The 15,043-nt window shown below is 45.1% G+C and overlaps 1 protein-coding gene across 2 annotated transcripts; it reads right to left on the bottom strand.

Annotated features, from left to right (window-relative positions):
- cdk5rap3 (CDK5 regulatory subunit associated protein 3) lies at positions 1-13,818 on the bottom strand. 2 transcript variants are annotated; one of them, XM_034108134.2, is made up of 14 exons: positions 13,666-13,818; positions 13,351-13,396; positions 12,920-13,051; positions 12,557-12,657; positions 12,359-12,407; positions 11,608-11,786; positions 11,394-11,530; positions 11,045-11,189; positions 2,803-2,910; positions 1,705-1,780; positions 1,532-1,620; positions 573-778; positions 317-488; positions 1-144 (listed from the first exon to the last, which is right to left on the bottom strand). In XM_034108134.2, the coding sequence occupies exons 1-14, from the start codon at positions 13,669-13,671 to the stop codon at positions 79-81; spliced, it is 1,512 nt and encodes a 503-aa protein (XP_033964025.1). In that variant the 5' UTR covers positions 13,672-13,818; the 3' UTR covers positions 1-78. The 2 variants fall into 2 exon arrangements, with proteins under 2 accessions (XP_033964025.1, XP_033964026.1); XM_034108135.2 differs by lacking the exon at positions 13,351-13,396.
- Positions 13,819-15,043: the final 1,225 nt, after the last annotated feature.

A 15,043-nucleotide genomic window follows, 5' to 3' on the forward strand; every position in this document is an offset into this window, starting at 1 on the left:
TAAATTACAATTAAATACCACTTTTATTTCTGAGAATAGATCATGACAAAAGATTTTTAGTAAATGTCACAACGTCCACTATATATTAACCCCCATTAGGTTGACAGGCCGGTTGTTGTATCGCTTTGAAATGTCTGCTTCAATCTGTAAAAGAAACAAATCAGAATTAATGACGACAATATTCATTATTACAGTATATGTCAAGATAGATCTAATGATCCAGTGATGTGGGTGGGGAGAAAAACCCTACAGCACTTTCTCTTTCTAGTGAACTGAAGTGTGAACATAAAAATAAACTGAAAGTGTAATCCAATACCATTTTCTGGAGTTCCCGGGTGCGTCCTGCCAGCAGGTCGACACGAGGCTCCAGCCTGGACTGCTCCTCCAGAGCTTCCTGTCTCCTCTCAACCATTGAGGCAGCTTTCAGGACCAGGATGTCTGCCTGCTTCAGCTTCTGCCTCAGCACCTCTGACACACGCTCAACATACCTAAACAACACATTTCAGATGTAAGAAAAATGAGAAGGTGTTGATTTATGCTGACTGAAGCAGATGCTATGGGGCTCAGCGTACCGTGGCGAGGCCTGGATCATGAACAGGTGCTGCATCCGGAGGGAGGTGAGGCGGCCCAGGAGGTCCCGCACCTCTGACAGCATCCCCCGCACGTGTTCACGGGATTGAGCTTGGATGACAGAAGGGGCCATCTGGAACTGGCTCATGGCCACCACATCTCCCTCCTCTCCCATCTCACTTATGCGCTGGGTTAAAAACACTTCCAGCTGTACAAACACATGAAACCAGTATCACATGTTGGGGCTAGATCTGTCAGATGACGTAATCCAAATTTATTTTCCTTTCAGTTTATTATTTGAATTTGTTTCCTTTATTTTTGATCACCCAAGGCCATGTTTTTTTAATCATTATTTTTAGTTTGTTACTTTTACAGCATTATTCCTCTTTTAAGCTTTATACAATATAATGATTGAACTCAAAAGTAGTACATGGGGTGTTTTTGATTTTGCGATTAAGAAATACACCATTTCAAATAAAAAAAAGGGCAAATTGTATTTCCCCAAGGCTCTTAGAGATGGTGATTTTTTCCAAAATGTCATAAATGATATCATTCCAGTTCTCTATAGATGGGTTTTACGTCTTAAGCCATTTATAAGATAAGATGTACTTTATTGATCCCAAATTGGTAAATGTTTGCATTGCAGCAGCATAAAAAACAAAGCATTGCACAGAAGTACAAATTAAAAGAATAGAAATAAAAAATTCAAAAATGTAAACATCTCAAAATAGAAATAAAACAGCATTAAAAAGTAGAAAATATACAAGTTGACCGTGAAATAAAAGATCTATAAAAATCTGACAAATAAAACTCTATTGAAGGGTCAATTTCTTTAAAATCGTGATTCTAAAACTCATTATTCCAAATAAGTGATTTTTTTATATTTGCAGATGTTAAAAGTAAATCAGGGGATTCACGGTTGTTGAAGAGTTATTTAACACTAGATGGCAGCAGTCTTTACCTCCGTGAGCTCATCAATGAACACGCTGCGTGACTGAGAGTTCTCCAGGATACTCAGAGCATCCTCACCTCGTGCCACACCCTCAGGACCTGCAAGTTAACAAACATTATTTTAGCAAACAGAAATGTTAACAGCTGAGCAATAATGTTGATTTATAAGGGAAAAGTAGTTACAGTCTGTGCCTGCATCAACAATTTCAATTTCAATGGGAGCTGCTTCACTGTCACCCCAGTCAATGCCACCAGTGTCCTGTTAAAGGGAGGCAGGTACAAGTTGTTATATTAGAGCAGAAGTTCCAAAAGCAAAATGTTACAAATGTGTTCTTTTTCATTGCTTTTAACACCATTAGGCTTTTAAGTGTATATTTGTTGAATTGTCAGAGTTGGGATCAGTTTAGAACAAATGTCTTTCCATTTAATACTACTACTGTATGGAATATCCCCGTCCAATCTTCCTCTACTTGCCATCCTGGAGGGGCGGAGCTAAGTAATCTAAAGGCAGCCAGCTCACCTGTGGCAAATCCTTTCCTGAACAAAGAAGCCTCATGTGGAAGCCTCACACCAACTGTTTCCCTGCGTAAATGATCTGTGAGTTTCCTTTGCTATAAATGCTATTAATTTAACAGCTTACGTAGTTGATATCCGTGTTTGCTGAACTGTTTAAATTGCACTTGTTTAAGTTAGTTCTACATTCTTATGCCTAATTATGCACAGATGACTGCCTTTGCTGAAATATATTTTGAATTATTATTATGATGTGTAATCTCAATGTGATTTGTAACCCCCTTTTCTGTCAGATCAATCAACAAATGATAAGAAAGAGACAATTAAAGATGGATCTGGACTTCTGTATATGCACATCTTCAATCCTTCAACCAAACTATCCATACTTAAGATAAATGAACTTCATTTATACGGTATTTTCTTTTTTTTACTTGTATTCTTCTATAATTCTGCATTTTAACACACTTAATAGCAGATCCTATATATGCAGTATTATTATTTACTCTGGTATGTATTGTAGTATAATATACATGTTTTTTTATACTTAGGCTATTTATCTTTTGTTATTTATCTAGAAAAAGAGTAAATGTAACGTGTTTCCCAATAGTATCAATTACATAGTTTTAGCTAGATTAATGTAAACCACATTAATATTTTCTATCTGTAGAAAATGTTCTACATTCAAATTAATATGTACATGTTATCATTTGAGTAACATAATGCGTATGATAAAATGAGTACTGTATATTTAAAATGCAGATATGTTACCTCAGCGCTGGTCTCCAGGCTGATGCCATAGTCAGCTCCATCCTCCACTGTGATGGCGGCGGTAACACCCAGAGTGTCTGCACCACTGCCAAAGTTACCCCAGTCAATCTGAAGCGGATTTTCAAAGACCATACAGAAACATTTAAGTCAGCAGTGAGGCAAATGAATATTGAATTAAAACAAACGTACACTTATGAATATAATTATAAATGATGTTATTTGTTGAATATCTTGCAGTAGGAGAGAGCTGCCCCAAGAGAAAGGACTCTGAGATTAAGTTTGACAACCCTCATTAGGTGGTAATATAAGTTTCTATTATGTACAGTTGAGGCCACAATTATTAGTCCCCCAGGAGTTATGGAAAATGTTCCTACAATTCTTCCCAATGTTTCCAGCATTGATACAACTTGATATAATCAAACATTCACTAGTGCTATTTAGTAGCTTTTGGTACATTTTGGAACATAAAATAAGTTTTTAGGCTTGCTTTATATCAAATATAGTGAAAAGGGGTTGGTAAAAAATATTAGCCCCCAGGCCATTAATAGTCAATAGTGTACCCTTTCTGAGCCACAACTGACAAGAACCTCTTAGAGTAGTTCTTTACTAGGTTGGCACAGGTCTCTTGAGGGATTTTGGCCCATTCTTCCATTGCAAATTGGTCCAGCTTGTCCAAATTGCGTGGTTTCCGAGCATGGACATTCACTTTTGAGCACCCGCCAGATTCTCAATAGGATTAAGATCTGGGCTCTGTACGGTCCACTCCGGCACCTTGGTTTGGGTGTCCTTTAGGAACCGCTTGACCAATTTTGATGTGTGCTTTGGATCATGAGAGGCTTCTCAATTCTTAAATTTCCCCTCCTCGACTCCTATCCTCGAGACTTAGTCCCGCCCACAGGAGATGCGAGCGGAGGACTGAGGAGGGGAACCGAGGAGAGAGGAGGGGAAGCAGCAGGCGGTTAGAGAAACGAGAACTGAGCGGTCTTTTTAAAGAGACGTCCATTAATGATGACAGGAGGCACAGCAGCCCTCTGTCTGATGGACAGATGTGTTCATGATGACTTATATATTTACTTTGATTGATTCACAGTGCGGTATAATGAGACAATAACAGACTAAGATGCAGACACACACAAATATATTTATATAAATATATACAATTTAAAGTATGAAAGCACTCTCATAATAACGTAACACAATCAGAGACTGGACATATATCCCCCCCCCCCCTCTCTGGTCGCTGAAATGGGGAATTGAAATTACGGGCCAAAAGTTGTATTTACAAGTATTAAAAGTAAGCAGAGGACACCAAACCAACTGAGACCCGTCTGTCCGCCGCATCTACGCACTGTACCCCACACACTGTACAACACACACATACTGTACCCTACACACACACACACACACACACACACACACACACACACACACACACACACACACACACACACACACACACACACACACACACACACACACACACACACACACACACACACACACACACACACACACACACACACACACACACACACACACACACACACACAGTACAACGCACACACTGTACCACACACACCTACAGCTCCTAACGCATAATCAGGCTACAGCCGTTGTGTATTTTATTATGTAAAGCACTAAATGGTTTTAGAAAAATATCGACTCTTTGTTTGTAGATATCTACTAAACTAAAGCAAATAAAGAGAGTAGGCCTGTTAATACTGAGTGATATATATTTTACACACTGCTCTGCTTTCTGCACGGGCCTCACAGCTGTTCTCACTGTAAACATCGCGTTGCGATGAGAGCAGGTTCTCAAATAATATCCAGGGGATGCATGCAGAGCTGTCATTGGCTGAGATAAGTCCGGCCGTGCGTCACGCCTCCACCGTTCCCGGAAATGCATCCGTGGAGGAGCCGTGGAGGAACCATCAGTGTATCCTCGGTTATAGCTCCTCCAGAGAGCCTCCTCGACGCTCGATCCTCGGTGTGCATTTAGAGAAATGAGACGTCCTTCAAAATGGCGTGCTGAAATTCATTTCCGGGTCACTACCGGAGGACCGAGGAGTCGAGGAGGGGAAATTTGAGTATTGAGAAGCCTCTATTGTCTTGTTGGAAGACCCAGCGACGACCTAAGTGAAGACTAAGAGCAGATTTTTTCATATTAATTTTTCATGATGCCTTGCACCTGAACAAGGCTCCCTGTGCCTGAGGCTCCCTGTGTGTTGTACAGTGTGTAGTCATCATGAACACATCTGTCCATCAGACAGGCTCCCTGTGCCTGAGGCTGCAAAACAGCATGATATGTTCTTAGGGTTGAAGGCCTCTCCCTTTCTTCGCCAAACATGAGCAACATCCATGTGCCCAAACAGTTCCAGTTTAGTCTCATCAGACCAACGCAGACTTCCAAAACTCATCTTTACCTTTCAAATGTTCCCGGGCAAACCTCAGTCCGCTCTTTGAGTAAAGGGGTTCTTCTGGGATGATGGCCCTGAAGCCCACCACGATGAAGAGCCCTCACAACTGTGTTCCTTGAAACATCAACTCCAGAAGAGGCCAGGTCAGCAACAATCATCTTGGCAGATGTCCGGGGATTCTTGATGACACCTCTGACTATTTTCCTCTCCAGAGTTCTTGAAATCTTGCGCTTTCGACCACGCCTAAGTTTGTTTCTTACAGAATTAGTCTCCTTGTACTTCGCAATGATGCAACGTACAGCAGTTCTAGACACTGTGTAGCGCTTGTCAATAGCAGTATAGCCTTCCCCCTTATCATGAGCCGCCACTGTCTTCTTTCTGAGCTCAAGACTGATTTCCTTTGTCTTTGGCATGGTGAGTAGGAGTAGTAGTATAGTCCCTCTCAATAAGGTATTCAAGTGCCTGTTCTCATTCATAACACTCCGTTCGATGTCTCACTATGGGATGCGCCTCATCGCGGAGCAAACAAAAGCATCAATCTCATTACGCCAATCCTGATTGGCTGGTGATCTTGACGTCAGTGTCAGGGAATTCACCCCCTATAAGTAGCTTGCGCCACAACGCATGCGTCATTCCAACACCTCTTCTCGCTTCAGAGCACATCTCTACAGTAGCTGGACAAGCTTAACGGTCCACAGACTGAACCCAAATACCCATTTTGGTCGACGGGCGCTCGCCGGCTACTCCTTCTGCTTCGCAGGAAGACGGTAGTACTAACGCAGTTAGTATTAAAATCGACCTCGCCCTTCTCGCCCCGAGAAAGTAAGGTAGGTCTGATTTTTTTTTAAGCTAGCAGCACACCTGTTGCTAGCTCGCTCCCTCTCTATCGACACCACGGTAGCGAGGAAGTTTTTCTTTTCTCTTCTCCACGGAGGAAGAAAGGATTAAAAGAGCATACTGCCACACCAGTCAGTATTCTCCGGGAATAAAAGACCCACACCGTCCTTTTCTCTGGATTAAGGACAAGGTGGTTTTATCTTTTCTCCCGTCCCACCTGTCTAGAGCGGGCCCTCTCCACGCCACGAGGCGAACAAGATGGACGCCCCTCTCCCTCACACCAGAGGAGTCAGGGACTCGGTGGCTCGACTCTGCGGCTGTGGGTTGAAGATTGCGGGCACAGACACACACCAGGTCTGCTCGTCCTGCCTTGGGCTGGAACACGCCCGAGGCGCTATCGACAACCCCGGCTCGTGCGGACATTGTGTCCGCTTCACCGTAAAGAGCCTCCGCCGGCGGTTAGCACGACAAGCTAGCCTGTCGGAACAGGACCCCCCCATGTGTCCACGGACCCGCCGGCCGGCAGTCAAGACACGGGGGCGTCCGCCACAGAGAGTGAACCCCTCTCCGTGTCGGTCTGGAGCTCATTATCTGCGATGGCTACAGAACCGGAATCCCGCGCCCTGGCAGGCCGGGACCCGGTGACGGCAAGACACGCGGGAACGGGTCCCCGCGCTTTACCAAGCTGGGGCTCCCGGTTACACCTCACCATGGTCTCACCCGCGGAGGATGTCCTCGAGCTGGACTACGATGAGGACGAAGAAGAGGACGCCTCGGCGTTCCTCCTGTCCGAGTCGGATGAACAGGAAGAGGACTCATGTCATCGGCTCAGGCTGCAAAGCCTGGAGCGAGGGCTGCTCTCCCGGGCGACAGCACACCAGCTTCGCCCGGTCTGAGCATGGACCTGCAGGCCGTGTGTAAACGCGCTGCGGCCAGACTCAACGTCCCGTGGCCTGAAATGGCCAAGGAGACCTCCAGGTCCCGCTACGAGGGAAAACATCTTCCCCAAGCAGCGGGGAAAAAGAGGCAACTCCTTCCGGTCTTCCCGGAGATGTTGGATGAGGTGTCGGTCTCATGGAGAGACCGGCCCTTCAGCAACAAGGTCCCAATCCAGGGTGTCTCCTCCCTATACTGTGACGGAATGGAGAAGCTCTGCCTGCTCCGCATACCGCCCATGGAACCGCTGGTAGCGGCCCACCTCCTACCGAAGGTGGGCCCGTCACCGAGCAGGAACCCCACGCTGCCAGCAAAGTCGGACCGTTTTCAGTCGACAATGACTGAAAAGGCCTACAAAGCTGCAGCGCTGTCCGCCAGGGTCCTGAATGTGTCCTCGCTGCTAACCGCTTACCAAGCGGAGCTCTGCCAGGACCTGTCGGGTAACCCGGGGGCAGCCACTCTGGACGAGATGGCAGCGGTCACGGACATTTGTCTCCGTGTCCAACACTGCGCCGTCCAGGCAAGGTACATCGGCAAGGTAATGGGGATCATGGTGGTGCAGGAAAGAGCGAGATGGCTCAACCTCACCAACCTCCCAGACCGGGAAAAGGAGGATGTGCTGGATATGCCCATCGTTCCCGAGGGAATTTTCGGCTCCGCTCTCGCCTCCATGCAAAGGAGGTGTGAGACGAAGAAGAAGGAGGACGAGGCACTCCACCTCTGCCTCCCTCGAAGGGTCCAGCCTCTGCCTTCGCAGCAGCAGTCCTTCGCTCAAGCTGCCTCGAACTCTGCTTGGTTTAAAGCACCGAAGACGCAGAGGTCGCAGCCCACCCCGAGGGCAAGCTGGCCTAGACATTCTCCGGTTCCGGCTGCAGCTCAGGCTCAGCCAACCCAGAATTTCGGCCAGCAGTCGAGGAAGAAGAAGCGAGCGGCGTGACAGCCCCTCCTTCTCCCCTCTGTGACAGAGCTGGAAGTTCATTCCCCAGCTCTGAATGTGTTCCCGCCGCCTCGAGAGATGCCTCAACACCATCCTCAAGTCTGCACAAACACATGTCACACATTTGTTGATTATTTTGCTATAAAACATTTGCCGCAGACGCATCCAGGCTTCAGGCCGAGGGCGCAGCTCAAAAAAATGAAAAGAAAATCAATAAAACCAATAAACAGCCCGTCAATTGTTCCCCTTCTGAGAGCATTCTGCACTCGCAGGCCCGAGAAGAGTCAGCCCTCATTCTGGAGAAAGAGATTCTCTCACTCCTAGATAAGAGGGCTATATCTATTGTACGAGCAGAGTCAGGGCGGCTTCTATTCCAAGTACTTCCTCGTTCCCAAACGGGGAGGGAACGGAATTCGGCCAATACTTGATTTGAGGGCTCTGAACAAATATCTAAAAGGATATAAGTTCAGAATGCTCACTCACACATCTCTGCTGCGGCTCGTGCGACAAAATGACTGGTTTACATCAGTCGACCTGAAAGATGCGTATTTTCACATCCCAGTATATTACCCACACAGGAAATATCTGAGATTCGCATTTCAGGGGTACTCCCCTTTGGTCTGTCTCTCAGTCCAAGGGTGTTTGTACGATGTACGGAAGCCGCGATAGCCCCGTTGAGACAACAGGGTATTCGCCTGGCGACCTACCTGGACGACTGGCTGCTTCTTGCACAGTCGGAGCAGGAGGCTGTTACGCAGACAAATGTCCTCGTAAAGCACAACCTGGGTTACGCCTGAACTCGGTGCCCTTTTCAGCTCGCTTGTCAGCGGAAAGAGTGAAAGCTTTCAGAGCTTGTCTCGCTCTTTTCCAGCTGCGCAAACATGTTCTCTTCAGATCATGCCTGCGATTGCTGGGGCTCATGGCGTCAGCCATCCTGGTTGTACGACTGGGACGCTTACACATGAGGGAGGCGCTGGGTGGCCGCCCTAAAACTAAACCCTGCGCGCCATGGCGCGAGAGTGATGGTTACTGTGAAATGCGTAATGGCACTGCGCCACTGGCTGCACCCGACTTTTCTAGTACGAGGTGTGCCCATGGGTGCTGTCCTTTCACGGAAAGTGGTCACCACGGACGCATGTCTGACAGGTTGGGGAGGTATTTATGAAGGTCGCCCGCTGGAGGTCTCTGGAGCAGAGACCTCCAGCGGGCGCACATAAATTACCTGGAGCTTTTAGCGGTGTTTCTCACCCTAAGACGCTTTCTGCCTTTCCTCAGGGGACATCACGTCCTCGTGAGGACAGACAATACGACCACAATATCGTATATAAACCACCAAAGGGGGTTTGCGTTCTCTCCAGTTACACACACTGGCGCGCAAACTGATCCTATGGAGCGGTAGACGTCTCCTCTCTCTGAGAGCGACGCACGTACCGGGAGTGATGAACCTCGGGCCAGATCTGTTGTCCAGAGGTGCACCACTTTATGCAGACTGGACTCTGCATCCAAGGATTGTGAGCCAGCTGTGGGTGCGTTACGGCAGAGCCGCGGTGGATCTGTTCGCATCAAAAGACAACGCTCGGTGTCGGCTGTTCTTTTCGATGCGTGATCTGAATGCACCGTTAGGCGTGGATGCACTCGCGCACGAATGGCCCCCGGGCCTTCTGTACGCGTTTCCACCCCTGGCTCTGATACCTCCAACTCTGGCCAGAGTGAGAGAGCAACGCCACACACTTATTCTGATAGCTCCGCACTGGCCCGCTATGTACTGGCTAGCGGAGATATATCAGCTGCTGTGCGGGCAGCCATGGCAGCTCCCACTACGCAGGGACATACTGTCCCAAGCGGGGGGGGGGGGGATCTTTCACCCACACCCAGAGCGCTTGGCTCTATGGGCCTGGCCCGTGAGTGGTACCATATTTGACATTGAGGCATCCTCCCCGCCACTGTATTCCTCTGGGGAACAGCGGCAGGATTTGCCGTATCCAGCCCGTGCTTTACGCACGTACAGGGACAGATCAGGGGTGCTTCGTCATAATGAACAAGCCCCTTGTGTCCTGGGCTATCCCTTATAAGGGCAAGCCTGTTACTAAGCAACAGCTCTCCCACTGTTTGTGGAAGCAATTGCTGTGGGGCCCATACGAGTCAGAGTTCGCAGGCACCCTCGGGTTCGCGAGTTCTCTTGACTCAGGGTCTGGCTGCATCCTGGGGTCTGTCCAGGATGTTTCCCATCCAAGACATTGGTGCAAGCGGCGAGCTGGTCCTCGCCGCTCACTTTTGTCCGCCTTTTAACAGTCTGGACGTTCTACTCCCAGTTTGACTCAAGCAGTGCTGGGCACCTTGTTGAGTCGGGACTCTACCTGTTAAAGTTCTGGTCGGTTTGGTGATTTTCGAGATAAGCTCGTCTGGCAATACGGGAGCTACAATTTCCCATAGTGAGACATCGAACGGAGTGTTATGAATGAGAACTATAGGTTACTTACGTAACCCAAGGGCTCAGAGTAACATGAAGTGAGATGTCTCACCAGACGGCCCTCCTTGCTATGGTGAAGCGAGAAGAGGTGCTTATTTTTTAATTATGCATGCGTCGTGGCGCAAGCTACTTATAGGGGGTGAATTCCCTGATGCTGACGTCAAGATCACCAGCCAATCAGGATTGGCGTAATGAGATTGATGCTTCTGTATGCTCCGCGATGAGGCGCATCCCATAGTGAGACATCTCATTTCAAGTTACTCTGAGACTGGGGTTACGTAAGTAACCTATAGTTTGTTGGAGTCCTTTTTATGCTGATTGAATGCTCAGGTGTGGCTTGAAAGCTGATTGGTTGATTAGGTGTGGTTTGAAAGCTGATTGGTTGATTTGGTGTGTTTTTTGAAAAGCTAATATTGTTGACCAACCCATTTTTCACTATATTTGATATAAAGCAAGCCTGAAAACTTATTTATGTACCAAAAGCTACTATATAGCACTGGTTTGATTATATCAAGTTTTATCTATGCTGGAAACATTGGGAAGAATTTTAGGAAAATGTTCCATAACTCCTGGGGGGCTAATCATTGTGGCCTCAACTGCATGTATCCCCTTATTAATACTCAGTATAGAGACATTAGGACCCACCATATCGTCTGTGACTGTTTCAGAAGGTGCTTCCTCCACAACTGGCCTCTCAATAACCGTGGGGACGTTCCCCGTTCTCCACTCATAAAACGTTGCGTTCCCTTTCTGCTGGGCGAATGTCAGCATGGGCAGGACTGGTTCAGACCTACAGATGACAAGATGTGAGGTTGTGACAAACAAAAAGCTGTTCCTGTTTTCTTTAATTATAAGCAACAGACAAAACATTTATTTTATTTTAGGAGCTGCAAATGTTTTATCTGCTGCTACTAGGGATGTGTGTATGTGAATAAAAACAGTTATTCTGGAAAAAATGTAAGGTATGTAGGACTGTGTTTTGTTCTATACTCACCACTCGCATACAAAGTTTGTGAAGGCTGTATAAAGTTTGATGTGCTCCTCAAACTTCGCTGCATCCCTCCCAACCTGATCCAGAACCGCTGGCAGGTCTTTGACCAGCGCCTGCAGCTCCCGGGCCACATGTTCTCCCTGCCAGAGGAGAAACAGTCATCAGGATGAAGCATGTCTACACAGAGCACAGTGAGTTCTAATGTTCTTCTACTTACCGTGATGCCGTACTGTTTGCAGGCGGTGTAGTAGCGCTCCCTCAGGTCTGCGGCCGAGCTCTGGCAGTCCACCTCCCGCCGGCTCAGCTCCTGCTGCAGCTGCTGAGCTTTGGCCAGCTGCTTCCTCAGAGCCGGCCCTTCATAGCTCACGTTGCGACTCAGCAAGCTGGCCACCTCCGCTGGGATCACATTGGTTAATTTAAACAACTTTTAATGGGATCAGAGGGTACGATAAGGTTATTCCTGGACTCAAATAATCCCAGCATCATCCCTTAAAAGACTTTATTAGATCCATAATAATCTCTCCGGGCCTTTCAAATGTTCACCCAGTTGTGTGGGTTTAAAATAAAGAATCCATCAGGAGTAAGGGAACATTTCTTTTTTGTAAAAGTATATTTATTTTTAGAGTAAATCATGTACTGATGCAAGACCATGTTCATGCATAAAATAAATTAACACTGTAATTCATTTTCTGCCTTACGCCTATTCTTTTTTTAGTTACTTTTTCTTGTTATTTCCATCTTTGAAATAAAATAAATAAAAAACTTTATACATGCAATAATTTTTTTTATAGTCTTATGTAATTTTGACGATTTATCCTATAATAGTGTAGCATAATTTGATCGGCAGCAACAAAGACCTTACATTATTTGATTGCTAAAATAGCCTGCCTACCTTATAATATACAGAGGAGTCTAAAAGTGCATACAGATATTATACAATGAAAAATACATAAAGATAATACACTTACCCAAATAGATATTATCTACCTCATAAAGGGACACAATCTCTTGCCAGTCCTGTCAAAACAAACACAATTCAAATGTGAATGTTAGGATTCTTTAGTGGTTTTAGAGCAGAGGAACAGAACACGAAGAAAGCCCCTCTTTGTATGCGGTACTAATTGGGAACTCCAACGGACAATAGCAGCTCGTTCGAATCTGCTCACCTTCATCCTCTGAGATGAATATCTGCCAAAGATGTTCTTAGAGGAGACCTCAGTTCCCTTCAGTAGCTCCACTATCCTCGAGCAGTGAAAGTAGTGAATGTCTGTCAATAAAATGTAGAGCCTTCATACAGAGTAGGAACAGGAAGGAGGACTGAACACAAGTTCCCTTTACTGCACAACAAAACATTTATCAAAACAGCCGAGGACTAAAGCTGCAACATATACGTCATCTGTCGCATGACAAAAAGTATTAAAACAAATATTTTGATGTTGCAACTCTAAAAATGGATGCTCATCTCTGTAACTTCAATGTAAAAGATGTTAATAGACAACAGGCACAATCTGGGATTATAATGGACCTACAGGAGCCGGAGAGGAGCTGCTTGATCTCCTCGTTCTCTGGCATGTCCTGAATGGCAGCATTGATCTTCTCTCTGATTTCTTTCACTGCAGTCTGCCATTTCAGATTGCAGTGACGACGGTCCAGCAGCCAGTCTGTGGACACATGATTCAACATCAGTAATAACCGTGCATCTGGCATCATCTGATTCAGATTGCAGGCATCAGTTGGTGAAAGGTATGAAAAGAGTTTAGTTTACACATAAGCATTTAGGGAAATATGTTGTTGCTACACAGTTTGGCTTAAGAAGTATTGAATGCAGGAAGTCACTAGTCGTGGAGTGTTTTCACATTATTAGTACTTTTACTCAATGTTCTGAACACGTCTTCCACCACTGCACATACGTAAAGTAACATATGGATAAACAGCAACTCGTTTTATTTTCGCGCCTTACCCAAAAGCTTGCTGGTCTGTATGTCAATTGGAAGGCTTTGAATATTCTGTTGAAGTCAGAAAGTTAAATAATACATTGTATTAGCTACTTTTTTTGCTTTTGCTGTACCTTAGTTCTGGAGAAATACATCACATTATGGTGCAATATTCGATGTTAAATGCCCTACACAGAACCGAATGGCAAACTTTCTATATTGCATATCTTCGGGAAATATTTATGTTTTACTTGCTGGACTTTGACTGGTTGACAGCTAGTAAGCTAACGTTAGCTAGTAAGATTTAATAAACAATCCAAATCAAGAAGACTTCATCTTACCTCCATGTCTTCTTTACGTCCTCAAAATCAAAGTACTTACAATATGTTACGGCTTCATTATATGTTTATTTATCAGGTTTTAATTCACAATTATTGTCACGATCCGGAATTCACTGTTTATGACACGTTACGAGGAAGGAGAACCAATAGAAGGAGGTGATGTTACATCTTTTACGGACTGGCCAATGATACGACACTGTGCTGATACCTGCAGCTGATTGGTGGACGGTTCAGATCCAAATCTACAATTCGCCACTAGAGGGCGATGTCGACCCATAACTGAGATTATAATTTAAGGCAAAGCAAGATACTGTATTTTACTGATAAAAATATAAACAAACGAACAAGCAAGCAGTCACCACGTTACGTATATCAACCTACTGCCTAGTAAGCATGAAGTTATGTATATTATGGAATGTTTATTTGACCATGATCTCTGTTTTGTCCTTGTGTCACACATTGTAAATTATGTTTTCTAAAATAAATACAAAATAGAACACTGATTATGTATGTTATTGATTGTGGATGTTAATGGATGGATGTGTGTATCTTGATTATTTGATGGATTTGTTTCAAATATCCTTCAAAATGCTTTCTCGATCAACATTGGACATTTCAGTGATGAGTGAGCAAGGCCAAAACAAACGAAAACTTAAGACAGAGGAAATAGGTATTTGTATTATGAATGTGTCCCATCCTCTCTGTTGGTCAACTGTACCATCATGACTTTTCCCTGAACCCAACATGTTCAACAAGAATGGAGGTAATATCACGTTTTAATGGGCTTTATTAAGTTTATAGTAGTTCACATTATTCTACTCTAAAATCATAATACGAAAAATATTTTAGTTAAACTCACACATTTTCTTTTAGGAAAAACCAAAGGAATAACATTACATTTTTGGTCATTTCAAGAAGGAAAATGCTGTGCAGCGTGCCATGTGACCTACTTTCAGATAATTTGAATGTGGCCCAAACTTGCAAAGTAAATGTGTATTCACTGAGATTCTATGCAATCCATGCAAAACATAAAGGGCCCCCCCTCACCTCATTCACATGAACTTCCAGAGTATGCAACTCTCCATTTACTTTAGTTATGTAATAGGGATAAGAGACTCAAATACAAACTCTATTCTGCGTCCACATTCCACATTAACACAAGACTGGGTTTTAGAGCGAGACTGATAAAGGGAATTTATCTGCAGTTTGGAAAGCTGCTCCCCTTTCAACTTCGCATTACCCCTGATGTCAGTGATCTTGATATGGACTGGGTTGGCCAGACGAAAGGCTTCTCTAAATCACATGGTTGCAACATTTACTCACTCATGCACTTAGCTGGGGCAGGTTTTAGGTGTGTGTGTGTGTGGGTGTGGTGTGT

The sequence above is a fragment of the Pseudochaenichthys georgianus genome, chromosome 19 (assembly GCF_902827115.2).
Source record: "Pseudochaenichthys georgianus chromosome 19, fPseGeo1.2, whole genome shotgun sequence".
Taxonomy (NCBI): domain Eukaryota; kingdom Metazoa; phylum Chordata; class Actinopteri; order Perciformes; family Channichthyidae; genus Pseudochaenichthys; species Pseudochaenichthys georgianus.

Bases quoted from the DNA above. Each gene is read 5' to 3' on its own strand.
- cdk5rap3 (XM_034108134.2), bottom strand. The intron at 11,787-12,358 runs GTAAGTGTATTA...ATGTGATCCCAG, and splicing joins GGTAGATAATATCTATTTGG to CGGAGGTGGCCAGCTTGCTG. The intron at 2,911-11,044 runs GTGGGTCCTAAT...AATCCGCTTCAG, and splicing joins AAACAGTCACAGACGATATG to ATTGACTGGGGTAACTTTGG.